General features: G+C 35.0%; 1 protein-coding gene across 1 annotated transcript in view; it reads left to right on the plus strand.

The window, feature by feature from the left end:
• Positions 1-24,252, plus strand: part of LOC141495828 (UV excision repair protein RAD23 homolog B-like) — a 79,182-nt gene that overhangs the window by 43,841 nt on the left and 11,089 nt on the right. The window contains exons 4-5 of the mRNA XM_074197602.1: positions 2,299-2,570; positions 22,741-22,796. Of these exons, the coding sequence (XP_074053703.1) occupies positions 2,299-2,570; positions 22,741-22,796 (328 nt within the window). The remainder of the gene's footprint in view (positions 1-2,298; positions 2,571-22,740; positions 22,797-24,252) is intronic.

Here is a 24,252-nt window from a genome sequence, read left to right on the forward strand (position 1 = left end):
AGTGGGAGATGGCTCTGCATGTAGTGGGAAACCATATAGCCTTTTAAAAAAGATCTTTTAATAGTTTGACTGAGGCAATATCCATTCAGTGATTAGGTGAGGTAGAAAAGACATGAAGCAAAGAATGGTTTTTGTTTGTCCAGAAACCATAAACACCTTCTCCTTTCAAATTAATAGAACTTTTTTTTAGGGAAGTGAATTCAATAAACATTTGAACATCTGATATCCATTTGTTCTAGATATACAAAGACAAAAAAAGTTGTGTCTATTTTGAAGGTATTTACTTTTTTTGTTTTTGCTGCTGAGAGTTGCACCACAATATGCATACAATTAAATCTATACATAGCATGCAGAAAGAAATCTGAAGTTATTTAGAGAAAGCAGGGATATGGGAAGACAGACAGAATATACTGGTAAAGACTTTTAGTGGGAACTGTGCTTTGGAGAAAGATAATAGTGATGTCATGAGAGGGAGTTGAAGAGAGAAAATATTCTAAGCATGGAAGACAGTCTGTACATAGAGATATCAAATTGAAGATCTTATAAATGTTATTTTCCCATCAATTTTCTCAGGTGAACATGAGAGTTAGTACAAATAAAAACTCCAGTCTACAAACTGGATTAAACAAGAGTCAAAGTAGCTTTGTTTTCCCCTTGATGAAAAAGTTATGAAAAACCAAAGATGTCATCCTTTCTCTTTGGCTTTTAATGGCTTTTAAAGTATTGCTTCTGCCTCAAAACATCTAGATTACCTTTGGCCTTCAAGAACCCTGAAGACTCCTTCCTGAGGGTAGAACTTGAGTGGCATTATTGTATTCCTTTCCCCAGGCTTCATGTGCTTCAAGTGCTAATTTCTACTTCAGAAAAATCCCAATTAGTTGAGGAATAACTGATTTTTATTATGAACATGATTATTTGAGCTCTTTATTTTAATAAATCAACTATAAATTTGTTTTTAATGGCAAATTTGCTATATTAAGCCCATCACCACCTATATTCCTCATAATACTGAATCACCCTTTATTTTGAAGGTTATGACAGTGGAATAATGTGTAGCTATGGCAAATCTCTTCAGTTAGGACTAGTCTACTAGTTAAGATCACTAAGTTATTCCAGAAGTTGAGATGGCAAGGACAGGTAGAGAGAACACTGATAGTAGTGTAATCATGTGGTCTTGAAGTATTGAATTGAACATATTCTATATCACACATCAAAAGGAATTTGCAAAACTTGTTAGTTGGCAGTAAATATTAGTAGTTTTTCCTCCTTGAAATGGTCATGTAGGATGGTTAGCATGTATGTTTAAAAGCTTTTTTTTTTTTTTTTTAGATTTTTTGCAAGGCAAATAGGGTTATAAGTGGCTTGCCCAAGGCCACACAGCTAGGTAATTATTAATTGTCTGAGGCCGGATTTGAACTCAGGTACTGCTGGCTCCAGGGCCAGTACTCTATCCACTGCACCACCTAGCCACCCGTTTTATTTTAGATTTTTAAAAAGCAGCATGGTATTGTGGAAGACCCAATTTCAAGGCTACTTTAAGGTAGCCTTATGTGATATGAGCATGGCACCCTCATTATGCTCATGCAAACACTGGCAGTTACTAAGATTACATTTTGTGTGGAGTTTGAGACGTGGACTGGTAGGCAAGTTTTCCACAACATTTGGTTCATATTACTAATAAAATGCCAGGCATGGAGGCTTAATCCTTGTCTGTAAGGTTGTATATGGTTTAAATAAAAGCCAATTCAGATTAATTTTTTTCTCTACAGAAACTTAATTGATACAATCTTAATATCTTCAAATTAAGTAATAATAAGTTTCATTTTTAGAAACATAATACTATGAAACTTAAAGCCTTGATTAACTTGATTTATTTTTGTTTTATTTAATTTTTTTTGCCTATCAGAACTAAATGACTTTTTTAAATGAAGGCTCATTGAAGAAGACTGTATAGACATGGAGAATTTAATGCAAATCAGTTTGATTAGTAAATCTATATACTATTCATATAAACTGAAATAAATAGAATGCTTGAGCCTTCATCTAGATGGTGTTGGTTGTATTTTCATTGACCCAAATTAGTGGGATACCAGAAGAGTTGAAATTTTTGTCCAGTAAGACATAAGTATATGTCATAATAGCATTCCTTGGAGGACTAAAAATAATGTAAAGTTAAGAATTAAAGAAGTACACTGAAAATTATTTATTGTGTGATGCTTTCTAAATAACTTGGTGCTTCTTAGAGCAAAGAGTATAGTAATTTTATCTTAATACTTGATTTTGTTTTTATTCATTTAGCCCAAAGCAGCAGCTACTTCAACACCATCACCAGCTACAACTCAACAATCAAATTCTGCTACTACTACAGCAGTTAGTTCATCTACAGCAGCATCTGTGGCTCAAACCCCAACTCCTTCCCCTGCCTTGGCTCCCAACCCTACACCTACAAATGTCACTCCAATACCAGCTGCAGCAGCTGAACCTATACCTACTAGTGCTCCTAAGGAAGAGAAACCAGCAGAGAAGCCAGTAGAAGCTCCTACTGGTATTAGCCCAACATCATCTGACAGGTATGATCATCCTCTGTGAAATTGTAGTTCAGAACTCTTCCATTTGAGGAAACTTATTTTGACATCTAATTTCAATTTTGATTTATTAATATGTTCTAATAAACATTAGTTTGCTAGAACTGATGATACCCCGGGTAGGATTTAAACATAACCTGTAATAACAGTTCAGGAAGTAAATCAGTAATATGTATATTCTTTTTTATTAAATCTTCACCAGAACCACTTAGAACATTCAATCTTACACTAGAATTTCAGGAAATCTATTAAGGAGAGGGCAGAAAACAGGTCTGAATTTGCCAAGCTACTTCACTGCATATTTGCAGTTGGAAATGAGGCCCTTGCTTCTGTATAGTATGTGCAAAATGAAGTTATTTTAGCTACCATCATCAGGTTTACTATTATTATTATTCCTATTTTATAATTTGGAAGGTAAACTTAGAGTCATATCTAAAGATTTTAGTCAGCATGACATAGTGAAGTGCTAGAATTGACAACAAAAAATTGTTAAAATTTCAGCATTGGTCCTGATAAGTCATTTAATCTCAAAAAACTGAAGCATGGTGAGAAAATTCCTATAAGAAGTACCTTAAACTAAGTAGCAAAGTTAGATACCAACCCTGGATTCAAGGGGCTCTGAGTTCAAATTTGGTTTCTGACACTTCATAGATACTAACTAGCTGTGTGACCATAGGCAAGTTATTTAACCACATTGCCTCACAAATTCCCCCTACAACCCCCCCCCAACAAAAAAACAAATAAGTGCCTTAAAAATCTGTCTAATAACTCATAGATATATTCTAGATTCCTTGCCTTTAAATTTAGCATCTCACAGAATTTTTCCAGTGAATCTAGCAAGATAATAAATGTATTAAAGAATGTTGTAAACTGCAGAGAGACCTATATGCTTGGTACATTCATCCTCTGACCTGAAGTCTGTCCATTCTAAATTTGGCCTTCTATATTTCTTTTTTGTGATAAGTTGAAAATGAGTAGATTCTGTGAATGTGTGTATACATCCTTAACTACTGGGCTTGACATTATGCAAGGTCGAGGGATGTGCAGATTTGGATAAATTATTGAGTGGATGTTTCCATAAAAAAGATCTGGGCTCAGATCCTTACCACCAAGATAAAGGCGATTATGGATTTTATTTTTATTTTAATATAATTAATAAAAACCTGTGATAAGGTTCATATATTGTTAGTTGTCTTCACTGAAATGATTTCTAAAAATAATATTATGGAAACATTACACTTAATGTTGAGCATACAGCTATTGTTATAAATGAAACAATTAGTAGTGATCTTTGATCATCCATTTCCTTATCCGGTGGTTTAGATAAAATCTATTTGATTTATTTCTACTTAAAAATATAGACTATTCAATGAAAAGACTGTTCAGAAGACTTACTTGCTATACATTTCATGTTATTGCTAATTTCACTTCAGAAGGAGTTAAATGTGGAAATTTATGAGATAATAGTATCATTATATTTTGACTAAGATTTTAAAATATGCAGCACATTTGGAACTCACTAGAAAAACTTTCATATGTTTTAATAAAATAGTAATAGCTTCTATTTTATGTAACAACTTCACTTTTAATATACTTTTTTATAGTCATTGTCTCCTTTGAACCCAACACTATCACTTTGTGGTATATAGTACTGTGTCTTCCACATTCTCTGTGTTCTGAGTTGAAGTCTCCATTCTGCAAGAGAAAACTCAGGCTAAAAGAAGTCTCATTCAAGTTTATGAAACTATTGGAAGACTGATCTGGCTGATCGAGATGGAGGATCTTAAAAGAAATTTGAATTTCACATGTTTAGGAAAAAGAGAGACATTGAAGATTTTTGACCTGAGGAATGAAGTCTTATAGAAAGTTTAGTTTTAGTCTGGCAGCAGAATAAAGGATGAATTGGGATAATTATAAAGTCTGAGAGACTGATTTAGGAATTCTTAACTGAAATCTAGATAATTTCAGTGATGGTGCCATTTGGGAAGAGAGATGTTTAGTATGGAAAATCTTAAATTTGAAGCCATACGAAATGAAAATGAAACTAACCAATAGAGAGCTGAATATATAGATCTAAAGTTTAGATGAAAAGTTTAATCTGGAAGTATCAATATGGGGTATAGAATAGGTAATTTCTACAGAAGTTTAGGAGACTTTGAGTTAAGTTATAAATGGGAAAGGGATGAACAATATAAATCTTTACCCAATCTCTAGATGACTTTTTCCAAAAAGATAAAGAACCAATTTCACATATTTTATTGTAATCATGTTCCACTCAGTTTTACTTTGATTCTTTATTTTGTTAATATCACTTAGGTGGTCTTGAGTTCTCAAAAACAATGTAATTGGAATATTGGCCATCAAATGATAAAACTCTTGACCATAGTCACTCAAGAATCTTCATGGGCAAGATAGATAGATAGATAGATAGATAGCTAGATAGATAGATAGATAGATAGATAGATAGAAAGAAGGATAGATGTACACCAATAAAATTTCAAATTTTTTTAGCACTTTGCACAAATCTTGGTGGCAAGGCAAGAACATAGCAAAGATCACAAGATTCAAAGGATAAGCCTGTGAACTGTGGTCCATACATTATGTACATTTTCGTGTTTATTATGTGAAGTTTTTGTAGGAGAACCTGATTTTAGCGGATATTAACTGTCAAGCTAAGAATTTTGTCTTTGAAACGGTGTGGGGTGGGGTGGACACCCAAAAAATAACCTTAATTTCAATAACTCTTAATTGCTTCTAGTTTAAAATGCCAACTCCTTGCCCAGGCATTTAAGCTACCCATCTCATATTTGACTCCCATCTACCTCTTTAGACATTACTTTTCATAGATTCTTCCTGCCAAACTGGACTTTACACACACACACACACACACATACACACACACACACACACATATTATTCTTTGAACCATCTTTTGTTTCCATGCATTTGCATAGGCCATTCCTGGAATGTTTTTTATTCCTTGTATGATTATACCTGGAATCTGGTCTCTCCTTTGTGATAGTACTATTATCTTCCCTTGAAGTATAGCTCACGTGCCCATCTTTGAAGCATTCCTTGACTTGTCTCCATTCTTTGCACAGATTTTTCTCAATCATTCTTCTTTGCTGATTATTTTACTGACCTCTACATACTTTTTTCATAAAATAAACTCTTGAAGTATTCATGAGATGTTTGAAATGTTTCTAAGAATTTTTTTCAGAGGGGCAGCTAGGTGGTACAGTGGGTAGATCCCCAGCCCTGGAGTCAGGTGGACCTGAGTTCAAATTCAGCCTCAGACCTAGCTGTGGGACCTTGGGCTATTGCCCATTGCCTTGCCAAAAAATAAAATTGTTTTCAGAGGGGAATATCAAAAATAAAGGGCAAGGACTTGTTTTATTTCTCTACTCCTCCGAGTGTCATTTCAGTACCAAGAAAGCAGGATTGTCATAGTGCAGTGTTGGAATTGGGGTGAGGAAGACCTGGTTCAAATTCTAACTAACCTCTAGCTAATTGTATAACTATGGGAAATTAACTTAACCAGTTCTGACATAGGCAATTCTCCAAAACCTTAAATTTTCGGCAGGCTTCAATTTGATAGTAGTTTCTGTCTAGGTAGAGAAAGTTTTTATGTTTTAATTTGCCACATAAAAGAAATTACAGGTCCTTGATAGATCCCCAATTTCAAATATAGTGACTTGTACATAAAAGGCACTTAATAAATTTGTTGAATTTTACAGTTGAGGAAACGAGTCTACAGAGATTGTGATTCACCTAAGGTCACAAAACTAGTGAGTACTAGTTATCTTGATAATTATCTTTGTGAATATTGGAGAAATTTTGGGGGGAGAAAGTAACCATTTTAGAAAATGGATACAAGTTCATATAAAGCAGGGCTTTCCAGCCTTTTAAAAGTTTTTATTGAAACAATAAATAATATATTTTGATTTGCCATTTTAGTGAGAGCTCTGCAGGAATTTAGTAAACCCACAGGTGGTGGGGTGGCCTGCATAAAATCGCCCTGTGAGCTGCATGAGGCCCAGACCTCATTTTGGATAGCCCTGATAAAAAAGAATACATTTAAATTTATCTCCTTAACTTTAAATATATTATTGATACAGGAAAATATTTGTGTTACTTTTCAAATATAAGGAGTTGGAATAAGAAAGGAAAGAATAAGAGAAGTCGACATTTGAATGTGGCAAATACTACCTACTTTTAGGTAGGATAGTAAAATACTATTTAAAAAGTATGTCTTAAGGGGGCAGCTAGGTGGTGCAGTGGATAGAGCACCAGCCCTGGAGTCAGGAGTACTTGAGTTCAAATCCAGCCTCAGACGCTTAATAATTAACTAACTGTGTGGTCTTGGGCAAGCCACTTAACCCAATTTGCCTTGCAAAAAGTAAAAACAAACAAACAAAAAAAAAAAACCATGTATTTGGGGCTGCTGACTCAGTGGATAAAGCCCTGGAGTCAGGAGTACCTGAGTTCAAATCTGGCCTCAGATGCTTATTACCTAGCTGTGTGGCCTTGGGCAAGCCATTTAACCCCGATTTTCCTTGTATTAGGCAAAGATCTTAAATTTATCTTATTCAAATAATTTTGGTGTTTTTTTTCCTCCTGACTTTATCATTTCATAATTTAATGAGATGTTCTAGGGAATTTCTTATTGATTTGTTGAATGGAAAAATAAATTTATGACATAATGAATGAAATACTTTAATCACTACAGTGATGACCTTAATTGATATAACTGTGTTTGGATTTTCATTGAATAATCTCATCCTCAATCAGATCTCTCTGGCTTAGTGACTATAACTGACAGTACATTAATAAACTCATATCTTCTTTCTTACCATGAAAATTTTATTTTTACTTTTGAATTGTAAGTTTTATATAATTCTAAATCCATCAATTTAGGGATTTCACTGCAATCACTCAAGAGATTTTTAAACAGCTTAGTTGGTTTCTATATTACCCACCGTTAGTTTTTGTTCTTTATTAGCAGTGATTGTAAAATTAAGAATCAAGTCCATTAACACCTTATATTGCTTGTACAACAGAATTCTCATGATCTTTTATTTTTCACTAATTTCTAGAGCAGTGAACTGCAGTGTCATAGATCATTAGATCTTAACTACTTGAGGAAAAATAAGAGATTCAGCAATAGGATTATTAAATTGAAACGTAATGTTGGGCATGGAAGTTATTTTTTCAAAAAAATTTGTGTGCAGAATATTATTTTCCATGACTGCAGATTATACTCTTCACTCCAGAGTTTTAAAATTGAATGCTATTAATCACAAGGCTCACCAAACAAATGCCCCCTTGTAAATTTATCACACTTGTAGGAATAAAAAACTAAAAATTAATTTCTTAATGGCACTGCATCAGCATTATTTCATTGTGTATGTCAACATGTACAAATTTGTTCTGTTGAAATTTTATAATGCTTTTCATGCTATGTTTATGAATGAGTTGTGGAGGTGCAGACTGCATGATGGGGCCCAAAGAGCTGTTAATGGTCTGATTTCTGCTAGAAGACTGACTTCTAGTCTTGAGATCCTATTTCTGTAAGAGCATAGTCAGGATCTTGTGAAGACTAGGATACTTGCTTATTTGGAAACTAGAAGCTATTCTGTATGAGGATTTATTTAAGGAACTGGAAGAGGAATTAGACTTTATGCATGGCCCCAAAAGGAAGGCTAAGAGCAAACTTTAGAATTTGAAGCAAAGCAGTTTTAGTTATTGTCTGGGAAAACTTCCTATTAATAGTTAAAAGTTTTCTGCCACTGGAAAGAATGGACTGCATAAGGATTCCCCCCTTATTGAAAATCTTCAAGATAAGACTAGTTGACCAACCATTTAATCACATAAGATTTTGACTAGGTGGCCCCTGAGGGTCCCTCCAACTTTGTGATTCTGTGTTTCTTCAGTTACTGTCCTAGATATTTAATCAACAAAAGAACCTATATTTGCTTGAGCATTTTTTTTTCTTCAGGCCTTAATATAGAAAAGATACTTTCTCTTTGAAAACTTAAAAGTTTTGCTTGTTGGGATTCTCTCTTTGAAATGGCTTATTTGTAAACAAAGTTTACATATATTTTATACCTTGTTTTGTGTATTGGACTTTAAAGTTCATAAAGTTGCCTCTGTTCATTGAATATTGTAGGTGAACATTTGCTTGAATTAGGGATTTGGTCTTCTTATAAATCCATTATTTCCTCTCCCCTTAAGAACACAACTACATTCAGTAATTGGAATACAACTTTGAGCATATGAAAAAAAGTAGATAAGACACCCAGAAAGGGACAACATCTTCCTTTAGGGAGTGAAGTAAAACCTCTGGTTCTTTGTATATGAGAGACCTTCATAATTCAGAAACTGCTTCTGAAAGTTTTTCCTTCTAATTGTCATTTTTAGTTTTCTCAGTTCATAAAGTTTTTTTTTTTGTTTTGGCTAATCTTGGCAATCTTTGTTTTTGGATATCAGTCTGTGATTTCTGTTAATTGATGATTTGAGAATTTTAAAAATTCCTTCATCTCAAATGATTATTTCCTTGATGGAAGGGAATCTTTTTTTTTTTTAAAGCAAATACTGTTCTCTTTGTAATCTGTAAGTCACCTTACATTGAAATTAGGAGAGTAAAAAGCATCTTGAGAAGATTATTCAATTCTGTGTTCTTTTAGACCAGAAAACAGGAGAGTGACATGGCACTTAACTTGAAAACATGCTCCCTTATGAAAAAATAATTCTAATTAGTAGAATTTAAATCAGTAAAAATAATGATGCTAATGAATTTTAATAATGGGAAGAAACTTAATATAGTGGAAAGTATACTGCTTTTTGGATTCCGTTTCTTACTATCTCTGTTACTTTGAGATAAGTCATTTCATCTCCTTATATTATTTTCCTTATATATGAAATAAGGTGGGGGAGGGGTGCTGGGAAGGAGAAGGGATGGTCTCTGAAGTCACTTCCAGCTCTAAATTATATTTTGATCCTAATAAAAGGATTGATTTTTCTGTATGTCCTCATTGGTTCTTCTACAGAGTTATGGTTAAGGGAAGTGAAGATCACGAGATAGGCTTAGAATCAGTAAGTCTTAGAACAACCAACTATATTTAATGTTTTGTTTTGTTTGGGTATATTATAGTAGGAATATTTTTCCAGTATCATTGTAGATCTGAGATTCTTCCAACACAGAAATTCTGTGATTCAATAGCAGTCTTCTCAAGTTTCTCTAATTTAAGAGGGGGATATCTTAAGGAAGTGTAGGAATATTTTTTCTGTGACTCAAAAGGAGAGTTGAGTGATGGTCATGTTAGAAATTTGAAGGAAGAAGTTAAAGTTAATTTCCTTTGGGGAAGGAGAATTTTAAGTGGTATTTTGCTATAATTAGAAGGAAGTGAAATGTGAGTTAGGGGACTTGAAAAACATCAAAAATTTCTGTAAGAATGAGATTACAGAGTAAAAAGATTGAGCATTAGTGAGAATTATAATTTTTTTTCCCCTTAAAAATCATGCTTGAGGGCCAGCCAGGTGGCACAATAGACAGAGAACTGGCCCTTGGAGCCAGGATGACCTGAGTTCAAATCCAGTTTCAGACACATAATTGTCCAAGTATGTGACCTTGGGTGACTCAGTTAACCCACATTGCCTTCCAAAAACATAACAGTGATGGTAATAACACTTCTTGCTTTTAAAATTGCAGTAATTGGGTTTTTTCCTCTTACTATTCTAAATACTAAATTTTTTCTAATCTTAATTTTTTAATATATAGTAGAAGGTGAGTTTGTGACTTGTGCTGTTTAAAATTTCTTGCTTGTGATCAACATCCTGCAGCCAGATTGCATGTTTTGAGAGAGCATTTTTGTTATTATTTTTAAATTGTTTTATTACCTCCAAACTTTGACATAAGTTGAATAGGATCCAGTTTCTTGAACCTTAAATTAGCATAGGAAGGAAATTGATGATTATAAGAAGAAGAGTGATTTTGTTAAATTTAGCATTTGGATTAATTTTATTAAAGTTTTCTTTCTCTACTTAGCTAATAGTTTCTTCTGCCATACTATAGCTTGTAATCACAAGGTTCCCTGAAAAGAGCACTGGCTCTGGGGTCAGGACTTGGGAGTCAGATCTTAGCTTTGTCATTTATTATCTGTGTGACATTGAGCAAATCACTTCTCTCACTGCCTAGTTCAGATCAGCTTATCTGGAAAGTGAGGGAATAAAATTAAATGATTGTCTAGGATTGCTTTTAGCTCTAAACCTATTATTTTAGTCTTGGAGACAGTTTAACAGCCATAAAATATATTTTCTGTTTCACATATTTCCTTATATGTCCCTACCTTCCCTTCTATCAAAACAAAACAGCGCACTGAAAGAGAACCTTATTTGATTATCCTAAGCCAAGTTCTATATTCTTATCTCTAGGGAGAGTAGGGAATCCCAGTTTTAGCTCTGACTTAGTGCTATTTTCATTTACTGAATTATAGTCAATGTGTGTATAGTTATGCTTATTTTCTCATTTGACATTTCTTAGCTTGGAATAATAATAATCTACCATAATTTTTTAATATGGTTACTAACCATTTTTTCTATTTTTTTATTAGAAAAATATCTTTTCTTATATGCAAAGCTTGTCACTTGTTTATGTCCTTTTGGGGGATTTACCATATAGTTTGCTAGGACAGAGGATGATAGTACTTGAATCCATAGTGCAATTATGTAGAGCTTCTTTCAAAAATCATTCATTCATTCATTCACTCATTTATTTATTTATTTGTTTATCTATTTATTTATTTATTTTTGTTTTTTTGTGAGGCAGTGGGGTTCAGTGGCTTGCCCAAGGCCACACAGCTAGGTAATTATTAAGTGTCCGAGACTGGATTTGAACGCAGGTACTCCTGACTCCAGGGCCGGTGCTCGATCCACTGTGCCACCTAGCCGCCCCTAAGATTGTTTTTTTATTTTTTTTATTTTATTATTTTTTTTTTTTAGGATTTTGCAAGGCAAATGGGGTTAAGTGGCTTGCCCAGGGTAACACAGGTAATTATTAAGTGTCTGAGACTGGATTTGAACCCAGGTGCTCCTGACTGCAGGGCCAGTGCTTATCCACTACGCCACCTAGCTGCCCTCTCCTAAGATTATTTTTAAAGGTGCTAGCTAGCTACTCTGCTGTGGTGAACACAGTCATTGAAAAAGTTACATAGGCAATCACTTCCAGAAAAATGTTATAATTGGGTGATGGATAAAAAAAGATAATATTTGAGATTGTCAACTTTAGTGAAGTATTTTTATAATATATTTAACAATGCTTTTGAAAAACATCAGTGGTTAAGACATCTTTATGAGAGTTAAGCTTCTGGGTTTTCGTTTTGTTCTTTGGAAAGACCAAATTCTCACAATTCAGGTACTCCCAAATCTATTCTGTCTTCTGCCTTGATCTTTCTTCTTAGCTTCAAACCTAATTAGCCAAATTTTTATAGAACTCTACCTAGGAAGTCTACAAACAACTCCAGTCCTATATGTCTAAAACTGAGTTTATCATGAAATCATTTGACCTGAGAGCTGTTATCTAAAGTTACACTGATAGAAAGTAATAGTATTTGAACCCAGGATCCTTTGATTCAAATATTCACTGTCCTTCTCAAAACCTTTTCCTGTCTCATCTTTTTCCCAAAATCTATTGGGGGTTTTTTCTTCCTCCCATTATTTCTGTCAGAGGTACTGATCTTCACCTAGTTCTTCCACATTAGTGAGTTTGGTATTTGACTTTTTCCCACAACTCATATTGACAGTATTTTCAAAGGTTAGTTCTTCCAGTTTTTACAGTACCTCTTTTTGTTTCTACTTTAGCCATCCTAGTATAGACTAATCATTTCTTAACTGAAAACATTGGATTGGCTTCCCAAAAGGTTTTTGGGCCTCCTCAGATATCCACTGCAATCCATCTTTTAGAACACTTTAATTCTTGCTTCTATTATTCACCTGTGTTAAAATCTATCAGTGTCTTAAAGTTCAGCTTCACAATTTGATTACTCATCAGGACTGTTGGGATGATTAAGTGAGATTATATTTGTAAAGTGTTGATTAGTATAGTGGCTGGCATATACGAACTGCTTGTTCCCTTAAACCCCCAATCTGGTGACCCTCCTTCGTAGACTTTTCTTATCTTGTTCCACACCATATATGGTGTACTCTTAAGAAAACTACTTTAGTTTTCATAATCATCTTTCAAACTCATAATCTTCCTGCCTTTGTGCCTTTAATCATTCTTTAGTTTGTCCTTCTACCCTGGTCCCCTCAGCCTTTTGATTCCCTATTTTAAAGTCCAATTCAGGTAACATGTCCATGAATCATTCTTCATTCTTCTCTACCCCCCCCAATAATGATCTTTCAATATTCCATATTGTGTAATAATTTGTTTTGTACCTTTCCTCTTGTTAATTTATATTATATTTATTTTTGCATAGTTATTATTATCTTGCTAAATAAACTGCATTTGTGGCAGGGACCCTGTGTTCTCTAAAAATCTAGTGCTATGTAGATAGCACTTAATATTTCTTCAATTAAATTAAACCTTATTAAATGAAGAAATTGCTTTTTTTTTGGATGGCAATTTATTTTTACTTACTATCTTTTCCAGTTTGTGAGACAATCCTGGAATGAGTCTCACATTTCTATAGTTGATTCTTTGAATTTTCTTTTTATTTAAAAAATAGGTACTTTTTAAATGTTTTCAGAATTGACATCTTCTATTATAATAGAATTATTTTCATTGGGGGAACTTTCAATATAGGTCATCTCTTCTGTTTTCTCTGAATGGATTTTATTTATTTATTTATTTGTCTTTGCTATCTTTCAGACTTTATGGGCACACAGAATCTCAGTTTAATGAATACCATTATGATGTCCACTTCTATGTAATGAGGATATTTCCACATCCTGACCAACAGTCCATACTAACATTGCTTTGCTGATGTGGATACAGTAATAACTCACTTAATCGGAGGCCGCCTATTGCGGCAACCTCAACTATCCGGAACAACACCAAGAACCTGGCAGTAAGCAAAAAAAAGAAAGAAAGAAAATAGGCCTTTGAGCAACCAAAATAGGTGTCATGAGGTCCTTTACTCGGGAAAACTCCTCATACTCTCATTCAAAATCTTTTATTTAATTTAGGACATAGTTTTACTCACCCTGGTTATAAAGAAATTCATTTTGGTAGGAACATTGATAAACAGCAAGAAGTGACAACCAAGTATAATAGAAATAATATAAAAAGCAGGCAGAAGATTTGAAAGAAAAATGCATTACTATTTAGTTTAAAGATATATACTCCTACAAACCTCAGTGATTGTGCTGATAGTCTTCCTTTAGTCCCAGTACAGTATTATAATAATAATAATAATTGATGTGCAACATTTTTACCCTAAGTCCAAAAAAGGGTTAAATGTACTTGGGGAAAATGGAGACATGCTGCATATTTTCAGTCCTTTTGAAGAGGTATTTCTGCAATTGTATTTAAATAGCTGTTAAATTGAATAATAATAAAAAAAATTTCCAAAATACTGTATTGCTAGTTTGTGAATTTATGTATCATAGAGTTTGGAAAAGTTGGTGATTATTGTTTCATCGAAAATGTTTCCTGTCTATTGCCAGCCAGTTTGAATAATGATAGGAAGTCCTTTATCCTAGGATGGAGACAGAGCAAATTGAGGAAATTTTCTAAGTACATTTATCTCATTTAACTTTGTTTACATATGATTTAGGAAGCAACTGACATATTGTAACAGCAATCTCAGATTCTTCTCTACTCTGAGTAGGCTTCACAATTTTATTATTGTATGATTACCACAGCCAAACTAAGAATACATTATTTAATCCTCTATTGGGTTTATATACAATTATATGGGAAAAATAATATTTACCAGCCTAATAACTTTGGTTTGAAGACTAAACTTTTCCTAAGCTAATTCTTGAAGTCTAATACTTGATTTATATCAGGCGTTCACAACCTATTTTTGTTCGTGATATTCCTTGACTTTTTCTTTTTTCTCATTCTCTTTCAGCTCTATAATTTTAATTTCTATGATGATAATATTAAATTGGGAAATATTTACTGAATAACATTTTTATGTTGCCCATCTTTAAGTTAAGCACTTCATATTTCTTTTTATTTTAAAAAAGGTCAAAAAGAAGAATTATATATATTCAACAGAGCCATCTTTTTTTACATGAAACTTTGACTATTTACTGTACCAATAAGTTTTATGTGCAGAATAGAATTTTGGTAATAATTTTTAATTTTTTTGGTTTTTCAATTTTATTTTAATTTACATCTTAGAGTTTAGGGACCTATGATTAAAGTGCCCCGTTTCCTAGTTGATTGGGTGGGGGTGGGGGTTTTCTTCCTTAGCAACTATAGCCTTTAGCCAAACTCTGCTTAAGAGTTACAGCTCCATAAACTGCTTATCTTAAGCAAAAGCAGGGGCAAAAGTATCAGCATATATTGTGACTGGCCCTGATTGGCACGTTTGCAGAATTATGATCATGAAAGGCAGGGTACCCAGTAAAGGTCATTTTGATCCTGGAAACCAAAATCAAACAATGCTATAGAGATAACTGGAAAGTTCTAGACCCTCTCTGCAAAGGGAGACTTGGGAGGAATTGGTGTTGCTCTCCATTCAGAAGGTACTGAGAAAATATTCAGGATAATACGGTTTGAGATGATGAATTCATCCAGTGTGATGGTCATGGAGTTGAAGTCAAGGGGATAAATGAAGTTTCCTGGAAGATTGTGAGGTGGGGAGGTTGTTCAGGAAGACCTGAGTTCACAAGTTCAGACTTAGACATTTACTATCCATGAGACCCTGTGTAAGTCACTTTAACCTCTACCTGCCTGACTTCCTCAGGTCTGAAGTAGAAATAGTTAGAGCAATTATCTCCCAAAGTTGTTATAAAAGATCAAAAAAAATATTTTTAAAAGGGCTTAACAGAACACCTAGCATAGGGTAGAGGTTTAATTAATGCTTGTTCCCTTCCCTTGCTCATTTTTAATTATATACCTTGACGTTGGCATTCCACAGAAAGTAATTTGTCAGTCTTTACATAGTTTCCATGGTATACATTGATCCAAATTGAGTGTAATGAGAGAGAAATTATATCCTTTTTTTTCTAATTTTTAAATATTTTATTTGAGTTTTGAGTTATACAATTTTTCTCCCAATCTTACTCCCCCCCCACCAAAAGCAATCTGTCAGTCTTTATTTTGTTTCCATGTTGTACATTGATCCAAATTGAGTGTGATGAGAGAGAATTCACATCCTTAAGGAAGAAATAAAAAGTATAAGAGATAACAAGATCAGACAATAAGATAACTGCTTTTTTTTCTAAATGGAATAGTCCTCGAAATTTGTTCAAACTCCACAACTCTTTATCTGGATACAGTTGGTATTCTCCCTTGTTGCACTGATGGAACAAGCAAGTCCATCAAGGTTGAACATCGCCCCATGTTGCTGATAGGGTGTACAGTGTTTTTCTGGTTCTGCTCATCTCATTCAGCATCAGTTCATGTAAATCCCTCCAGGCTTCCCTGAATTCCTGTCCCTCCTTGTTTCTAATAGAACAATAGTGTTCCATGACATACATATACCACAGTTTGCTAAGCCATTCCCCAATTGAAGGACATTTACTTTAGAGAAATCATATCCTTAAGGAAGAAACATAAAGTATTAGAGATAGCAAGATCAGATAATAAGATATCAGGGTTTTGTTTTTTCTAAATTTAAGATAGTAGTCCTTGGTCTTTGTTCACAGTTGTTTCTCTGGATACAGATGGTATTCTTCATTACAAACAGCCCCAAATTGTCTCTGATTGTTGGACTGATGGAACGAGCGTATCCATCAAGGTCCATCATTGCCCCCCATGTTGCTGTTAGGGTGTGCAGTGTTTTTCTGGTTCTACTCATCTCACTCAGCATCAGTTCATGGCATTCCATTTTTGACAATTTTCTGTAAATATTATTAAATGAAAGTGATTATTACAAAAAGATAAGCATTCTTCATCAAGAATCAGTCATAATTGAATGATGCATTTCTTTGTTTAACATGGTTGTGAGACTGGAAGATCAGAGAATTGTGATAAAAATAGTTATGATTTTTGACAAGTCATTTGAATCTGTCATATTAGAACTTTCAACAAAATAGAGAACTGAACTACATAATAGTACAGCTACAGTATAGTTCTACACTCAATAGATTTGGAATTAGTGAATCACTGGAGTAGTAGTAAGTAATAAATGTTGGGTTGGAGGGATGTTTTAAGTGTAGGTTCCCATAGATTTTACTTTGGCTCCCTGTAGCTTGAAATTTTTGTCTGTCTCCTATTTGAAAACATAAATGTTACACTTAACAAATTAACACATAGCACATTTTGTGGGTGAGCATGCATCTGTATGCCAGCTGCTGGAATCAGGGAGAATCTTGCCAGATATGCTTTGTATAGTCATAGGTACTATTACAGAGAAGACTTGACTAGAACTGTTCTTATGTAAGAGAGCTGGAGGATATAGCAGACTGTAAATTCAGTGTGACTAAGCAGTTTGATACAAAAGTTAGAATTCAATAATAGGGGCATCCTGTCCAGAATAAGAGAGTTTTGCTGTTCTCTTCCTTAGTTTAAGAACTTATTAATAGGGTTGGCTAGGTGGCACAGTGGATAGAGCACTGGCCCTGGAGTCAGGAGTACCTGAGTTCAAATGTGACTTCAGACACTTAATAACTACCTAGCTGTGTGGCCTTGGGCAAGCCACTTTAACCCTGTTTGCCTTGCAAAAAATCTAAAAATTAAACTTTGGGATTTTGACGTGAGATCTTTTTTTAATTTTGGTTAACATAAAAGCATCTAATAGCATTTTGATATTCAAGAATTTGACATGAACATCTTAAGTGGATTGTGTTTATATCCTATTATAATATCTGAACATCAGTATTAGTGAACCTAATAAATACTCTGACATGATTTTGATTTTTTCCTTCAATGACTTGATTTCATAGTCAAAGTGCCAAGATGAGCCCCTTTGCCCCAATTTATTCCCTAAAGGAGTTTATTATTTATTCTAATAAGGTAGAATTTTTTTGATTTGTTCTAGACATTGTGTGCAGAGAACTTCCACTGTGAGAACTCCATCTATGCAGATTGTCACCTGGAACTTCTAGTCTTCTAGGGCTGCTTAGGGCATTGAAAAAGTTAAGTGAATTGTTTGGTAGCAGAAGCACTTGGCCACACGTCTTCTGACTCCCAAGTTTTTTATTCACATGTCACCCTGCCTCTACATAAGAGTGTGTGTGTATGTGTGTGTGTGTGTGTGTGTTTACATACATTATATACAAAAATAAACTTTTTAGAATTCCAGTTATAAGAAATAAGTGGGTCAAACAGAAGGAGATTTTATTGGAGGTGACCCTTAATAAACAATTTACACAATTAAAAATGGATTTCAGTGAAAAGAGAAAGGTTTCATCTATGCATTTGGGATGATATGAATTAAAAACTTTAACGTAAAAGAACTGCCTTGGTTATATATAATGTTGCAATTTGTTCAAGAAGAGATTGCTTAAAAATAGTAGTTATAGGTGGCAGCACTGTATTGATAGGGGGTTGAGGGTGACTGAACAAGCTATGGTATGATTGTAATAGAATGCTGTTACGCCTTAAGAAATGACAAATATAAGAATTTGTACCAACTTGGGAAGACTTTTAAATGACTAATAGAATTAGATGAACCATATGCACAATAATATAAAGGGAAACAATTCTAAAAGAGAGCAAAACTCAGATTATATTGAGCCCTCATCTTTCTTAAGTTCTTCTAGTCCTCTATCAACTGTCTTTTGGTTTATTTCCAAATATAGGCTCTGTGAGTGATCTCAAACCCAACATAACCAAAACAGTTCATTTTCTTTTCTTCCCATTCTTTTTAATTCCTTTCTTTTGTTAAGGGTATTACTATCATCCTTTATGTGTCTGGTTTCACAACCTTGATTAGAGTCAACCTCATTTCCAATCTATTGCCAAGCCTTTTCAATTTTACCTCCACAACGCCTCTTCTTTATCCCTTCCTCTCCAGTTATACATCCATCAACCTAGTCCAAATCTTCATCACCTCTTTCCTGGGCTATTGGAATAGTCTCCTAATTTGGACTTCCTATCTTTTAACCTCAAGCCTCTGTAACCTATTCTCCACATAACTTTCAAAGTTATCTTCCTCTTCCACAAGTCTCACCCCATCCTTCCTGGCTTTAAGGATCCTTAATGACCTCCTGTTGCCTGTATACTACATATAGAAGCCCAGGGGAGTACTTTCCCACTTTTTTGAGGCTTTCTACAATTTGTAATGATTTTTGCTCTTGCTCTTACAAAGTCTTTATCATTTAAAATCCTTCACAACCCAGCTCCACTCTTAACTTTCCAACTTTATGTTGTTCCTTTTTACATGAATAATGTTGCAACCACCTGGCCTTCTTGCTTTATCCCAAAATATAGTATTCCATCTTCTACATTGTCATTCAACTGTTAGAATTCCTTAGCTTTATTCAAGGTTCAGCTAAGTTTGTGGAAAACCTTTCTTAATTCTTGTAGATTAAACGTTTTCTTCCTCCTTTTATATACTTACATACTTATACACACACAAACATACACACACACACACACACTCATCTATATTCTGCTGGGAAGAGATTTTATGGAAACTTTTTAAATTCTTATTTTGTACAAATAATTTTTTTTATACATTACTAATATATTCTTGTTTAAGAGTAAACATAATACCCCCCCCAAGGAAATAGACCCACATAAGTGATAAAGTAAAGGGGAGAGAAAAATTAAAATAGTAGTAGTAGTAGTAGTAGTAGTAGTAGTAGTAGTAGTAGTAGTAGTAGTAGTAGTAGGTGGTATGGCCAGGTGGCACAGCAGATGGAGCACCAGCCCTGGAGCCAGGAACACCCAAGCCCAAATCCAGCCCCAGACACCCAACAATCACCCAATTGTGCAGCTCCATGCAGGCCACCCAGTCCCACTTGTCCTGCAACACCCCCCAGAAAACAATAATAATAAAAAATGTGCTTCACCCACCACCAGCTCTGTCGTGGGTGGATCACATTCTTTATAAGTTCATCACAAAAGTTACTTCCTTATTTTTCCACCGTTGCCGTTGCTGATCACAACTCCTTCCTTCCGTATTTCTCCACTACCATGTATTTATATTTTCTCTCTCCTTTCACTGACTCTGCTGTAGGGTTACTGAGTGGCGCAGCAGACAGATCCCTGGCCCTGGGGCCAAGAGGCCCCGAGCCCCCCTATCACCCCTTACCCAGCATCTACCTGGCCCTATGGTCCCGGACAGGCCATCCAATTCCAGCCCCTTACAAGAAGTAAAAAAGCAAATGTGTTATATCTGACCACTCTCCCCCCATGGTCCATCCTCTCCTTCTTTATTCACATCCCCACCCCTTCCCCCCTGCTCCCCACTCCTTACTCCAGATGTCTATACCCCATTGAGTATATTTGCTGTTTCCTCTCCTAGCCACCTCTGATGAGAGCAAAGGTTCCCTCATTCCCCCTTGCCTCTCCCCTTCCATATCATTGCAATAGCTCATTGTAATAAAGAAAAATCTTATTATATGAAGTATCTTGGCCTATTCCCCCTCTCCTTTTTTCTCCCATTACATTTCCCTTTTATCTATTAACTCCATTTTTACACCACAATATAGCTTCAAATGCACTTTCCTCCTGTGCTTCATCTATAAAATCTTCTTCTACCTGCTCTGTATCTGAAAATCAAACCTTCTGTTCAGTTCTGGCCATTCCAACAGGAACATTTGAAATTCCCCTGGTTCATTCAAAGTCCATCTTTTTCCCTGGAAGAGGACATTCAGTTTTGCTGGTTAGTTGATCTCGATTGCATTCTAAGCTCTTGCTTTCCGGAATATTATATTCCAAGCCCTATGAGCTTCCAATGTAGTTGCTGCTAAGTCCTGTGAGATCTTGAGTGCAGCTCTATGATACTTGAATTGTGTCCTTCTGGCTGCTTGTAATATTTTCTCTTTGACTTGGGAGTTCTGGAACTTGGCTATAATATTCCTGAGGATTATTTTTTTTTGGATCTCTTTCTTGGGGGATCAGTGGATTCTCTCCATTTCTATTTTGCCCTCTGCTTCTAGTATATCAGGGCAATTTTCTTGTAATAATTCTTTGAAAATGATGTTAAGATTTTTTTTCTTGATCATGACTTTCAGGTATTCCAGTAATTTTTAAATTATCTTTCCTAAATCTGTTTTCCATGTCTGTTGTTTTTTTAATGAGATGTTTTACATTTTCTTCTAATTTTTATTCTTTTAGTTTTGAAGTATTGAATCCTGATTTCCTATTAAAGCCAGCAATCTCCCTGAGTTCTATTCTTTGTCTGAAGGATTTGTTTTCCTCAGAGAGCTTTCTTATCTCTTTTTCCATCTGGCCAATTCTGCTTTTTTTTTTTTTTAGGTCCAATTCTGCCTTTTAAAGCATTCTTTTCAATAACTTTTTGAACTGTTTTATCCATTTGACCTAAGCTGGTTTTTAGCATGCTATTTTTTTTTTTGCAAGGCAGTGGGGTTAAGTGGCTTGTCCAAGGCCACACAGCTAGGTGATTATTAAGTGTCTGAGGCCGGCTTTGAACCTCAGGTCTTCTGACTCCAGGGCTGGTGCTCTATCTACTGCGCCACCTAGCCGCCCCTAGCATGCTATTTTCTTCAGCATTTTTTTGAATCTCCTTGACTTAAGCTGTTGACTTCATTTTCATGTTTTTTCTGCATCTCATTTCTTTTCCCAATTTTTCCTCTATCCTCCCTCACTTGATTTTCATAGTCTTTTTTTGAGTTCTGTCATAGCCTGAGCCCAATTTCTGTTTTCCGTGGAGTCTTTAGATGCAGGAGCTTGTGCTTTCTCATCTTCAGATTGAGTGTTTTGATCTTTTTTGGGATCACAGGCAAAGTATTTCTCAGTGGTGTTCCTCTTGTTTCTGTGCTTGCTCATTTTCCCAGCCTTAGACTGGTTTTGGGGGTGCTTCCTGAGCTTTTGGGACACCCCCACAAGGGTCTCAGTGTGTGAGGCTCTGTCCTCCCTCCTGGTCTGTGAGTGACCATATGTGCCCCTCCTCTGCCACGGGGCTGAGGTAGAGGTGGCCCCTGCTGTTCTATTTGGGGGGGGGGGCCAGACTGTGATCAGGATCTGAATGTGTTCAGAGCCCCAGAGTCCTGTTCCAGGGACAGAGGACAGAGCTCTGCAGTCTCTCTCCACTCCCTCCCTAGGTTCAATGAGCTCATGCCCTGGGGGCTCCTGTTTACTGGCTCAGCCTGCTTCTGTTGCCTGCATCTGGGCTTCAGTGGCCACTGTTCGCTGTGTGCCCTGAGGTCTGGGCTTCGGGCACTTTCTCTGGCAGAGGTCCCCCGCTAATTGTGCCTGGTGCTTCCTGGGGTGTAGGTCAGGTAACTCCCCCCCCCCCCCCACCGGATCTGCCCGTGGGTTCAGTCTCTCGAAAATGTAGGGTCCTTATAAGTTTTGCTCCAGAGCAACTAAGAGATGGTCCTCTGCTGTCGCCATCTTGGCGCCGCCCCCTTTATGGAAACTTCTTGTAAATTTGGGCTTCTTTTGGTTTAACTTTAGACAAATTTACAGATGATTTGTAAATTTTTAAAAAAAATCTTATTTTTCCAACTAGATTGTAAAGCCCTTGTAGAAAAAAAGAATAATAATTTCTACAAGGGCTTTACAGTAATTCAACAAATATTTAATAAATTTCTCCTATGTACCTGGAAAGTATTTGTTAAATTCTTAGATCATGTGAAAAAGTGATAGCTTCTTAGATTGGACATGCCTTTCTTAGAAGGCTTTCAAAGAACCCTCAAAGGGAATGAGGCAAATAAAACTTTTCTGTTAATCCACATAGATGTTATTTTGACTTTGTAGGAGAATTTATGCTTCCTTAATTTTATTTGTAAAGAAAATATTTTTTATGTGATTGAAATGGAATTTTTTTCTTCCATTTGTTAAATATAGCTTTAAAATTTTTAGTTTTATACATTTTTAAGTATAATTTTTTTTTTCTTGTTACAGTACCCTGGGTGACTCTTCTCGGTCAAACCTTTTTGAAGATGCAACAAGTGCTCTTGGTGAGTTTTTGTATACTTTCCTTTGTTTTTATTATGAGAAAATATAGATAACTTCTTAGGGGGGAGTTCCATAAGTCAGTATTTATGTAGATATTGCTCCTATTTACTTAATATAAAAACTTTTATAATTAAATCATTTTGACTACTAAAGGACTTTGCCATTTAAAGGAAAACAGTCATGAATACTTTCTTTTAAACAAATAACTTCTGCTGAATTGTATTTGTAAATGAAAGTTTTTATGTATAACATTTTCTTGACAAAAGAGTTCCTTATAAATTGAGGTTTAGGTTGCTTCCTAAAAACTAATGACTGACAAAAAAAAGATATCCACAAAAATGGAATTTGGTTTTTAATAAAATCTAATGCCTATGAAAAAAATACTTTTAAATTTAGGGAGTAGTTCTTAAAGAACTTATGAAGTGATGGAGTATTTGAACTTCTTTTCAGGTACACAGATGTTTAAAAAATAACTACTCCTTTAAACTAAAACTAGTCCATGAATCTATTGGTTACTTAGTGGAACTTTTGAACTTAGGACTAATATTTTATAAAAGGTAGCATTTACACAAAAAAGATGTCTTCAAACATACCATACTAAATTTTAAAGCTTAAAAATTATCTAAGGTGAGCACCTTAATAAAATAGAGATACATTCCCCACTACTTAAAGATTGGTTGTCAGTATCTCCCCAATACTTTTCCTTATGAAGAGAACTGCCACTCTAGTTCAAACTCTTATCACTTCTCACCTAGACTATGTAAAGAATTTCTGACTGGTCTCTATGCCCTCAAGTCTCTTACTTCTTCCATCTATCTTTTGTTCTGCTCCAATGTGATTTTTCTAAACACATCAGATCATACTGTTTCATACTCATCTCTAGAATTAAATATAAAGTTCTTTAGTTGACTTTTGAAAGTCTTCACAACCTTATCCCTTCCTATCTGATTTCTTATGCTTCATTCATTCACCTTCACATTTTTTAGTCTAGCTATATAGATTTGTTTACTGTTGCTCAAATATGAAACTCCCATTTCCTGACTCCATGCCTTTTCATCAGCTGTTCCCTGATCTTCAAATGTTTTTCCTCATGACTTCCCTGGCTTTCTTCCAACCTCTACTCTAATACCATTTTCTGTGGATCCTTTCTTGACTACCTTCCCTTTACAATGTGTGTGTTGTGTATATGTATGTATGTCACTGTATGTTTATGCATGCATATATTATGTGTATATCCTTTTTAGATCCTTTGTTCTCTTTTCTCTGAGGGGAAAGGGAAATTGGGGTTGTGGCAGCTGGGTGAAGATTATGCTGTCTGTCTTTTGTGGCCTTTGCCTTTGACAGGGTTTCATTATTGTGACCTGTATAATTCCACATATAGAAGGCTAAGGGGAGGACTATCCCTAGAAATGATATTTTTTTGCTCTTGTTCCTTAAGATAAGTGGGCAAGTATGGGG

The sequence above is a fragment of the Macrotis lagotis genome, chromosome 8 (assembly GCF_037893015.1).
Source record: "Macrotis lagotis isolate mMagLag1 chromosome 8, bilby.v1.9.chrom.fasta, whole genome shotgun sequence".
NCBI lineage: Eukaryota > Metazoa > Chordata > Mammalia > Peramelemorphia > Peramelidae > Macrotis > Macrotis lagotis.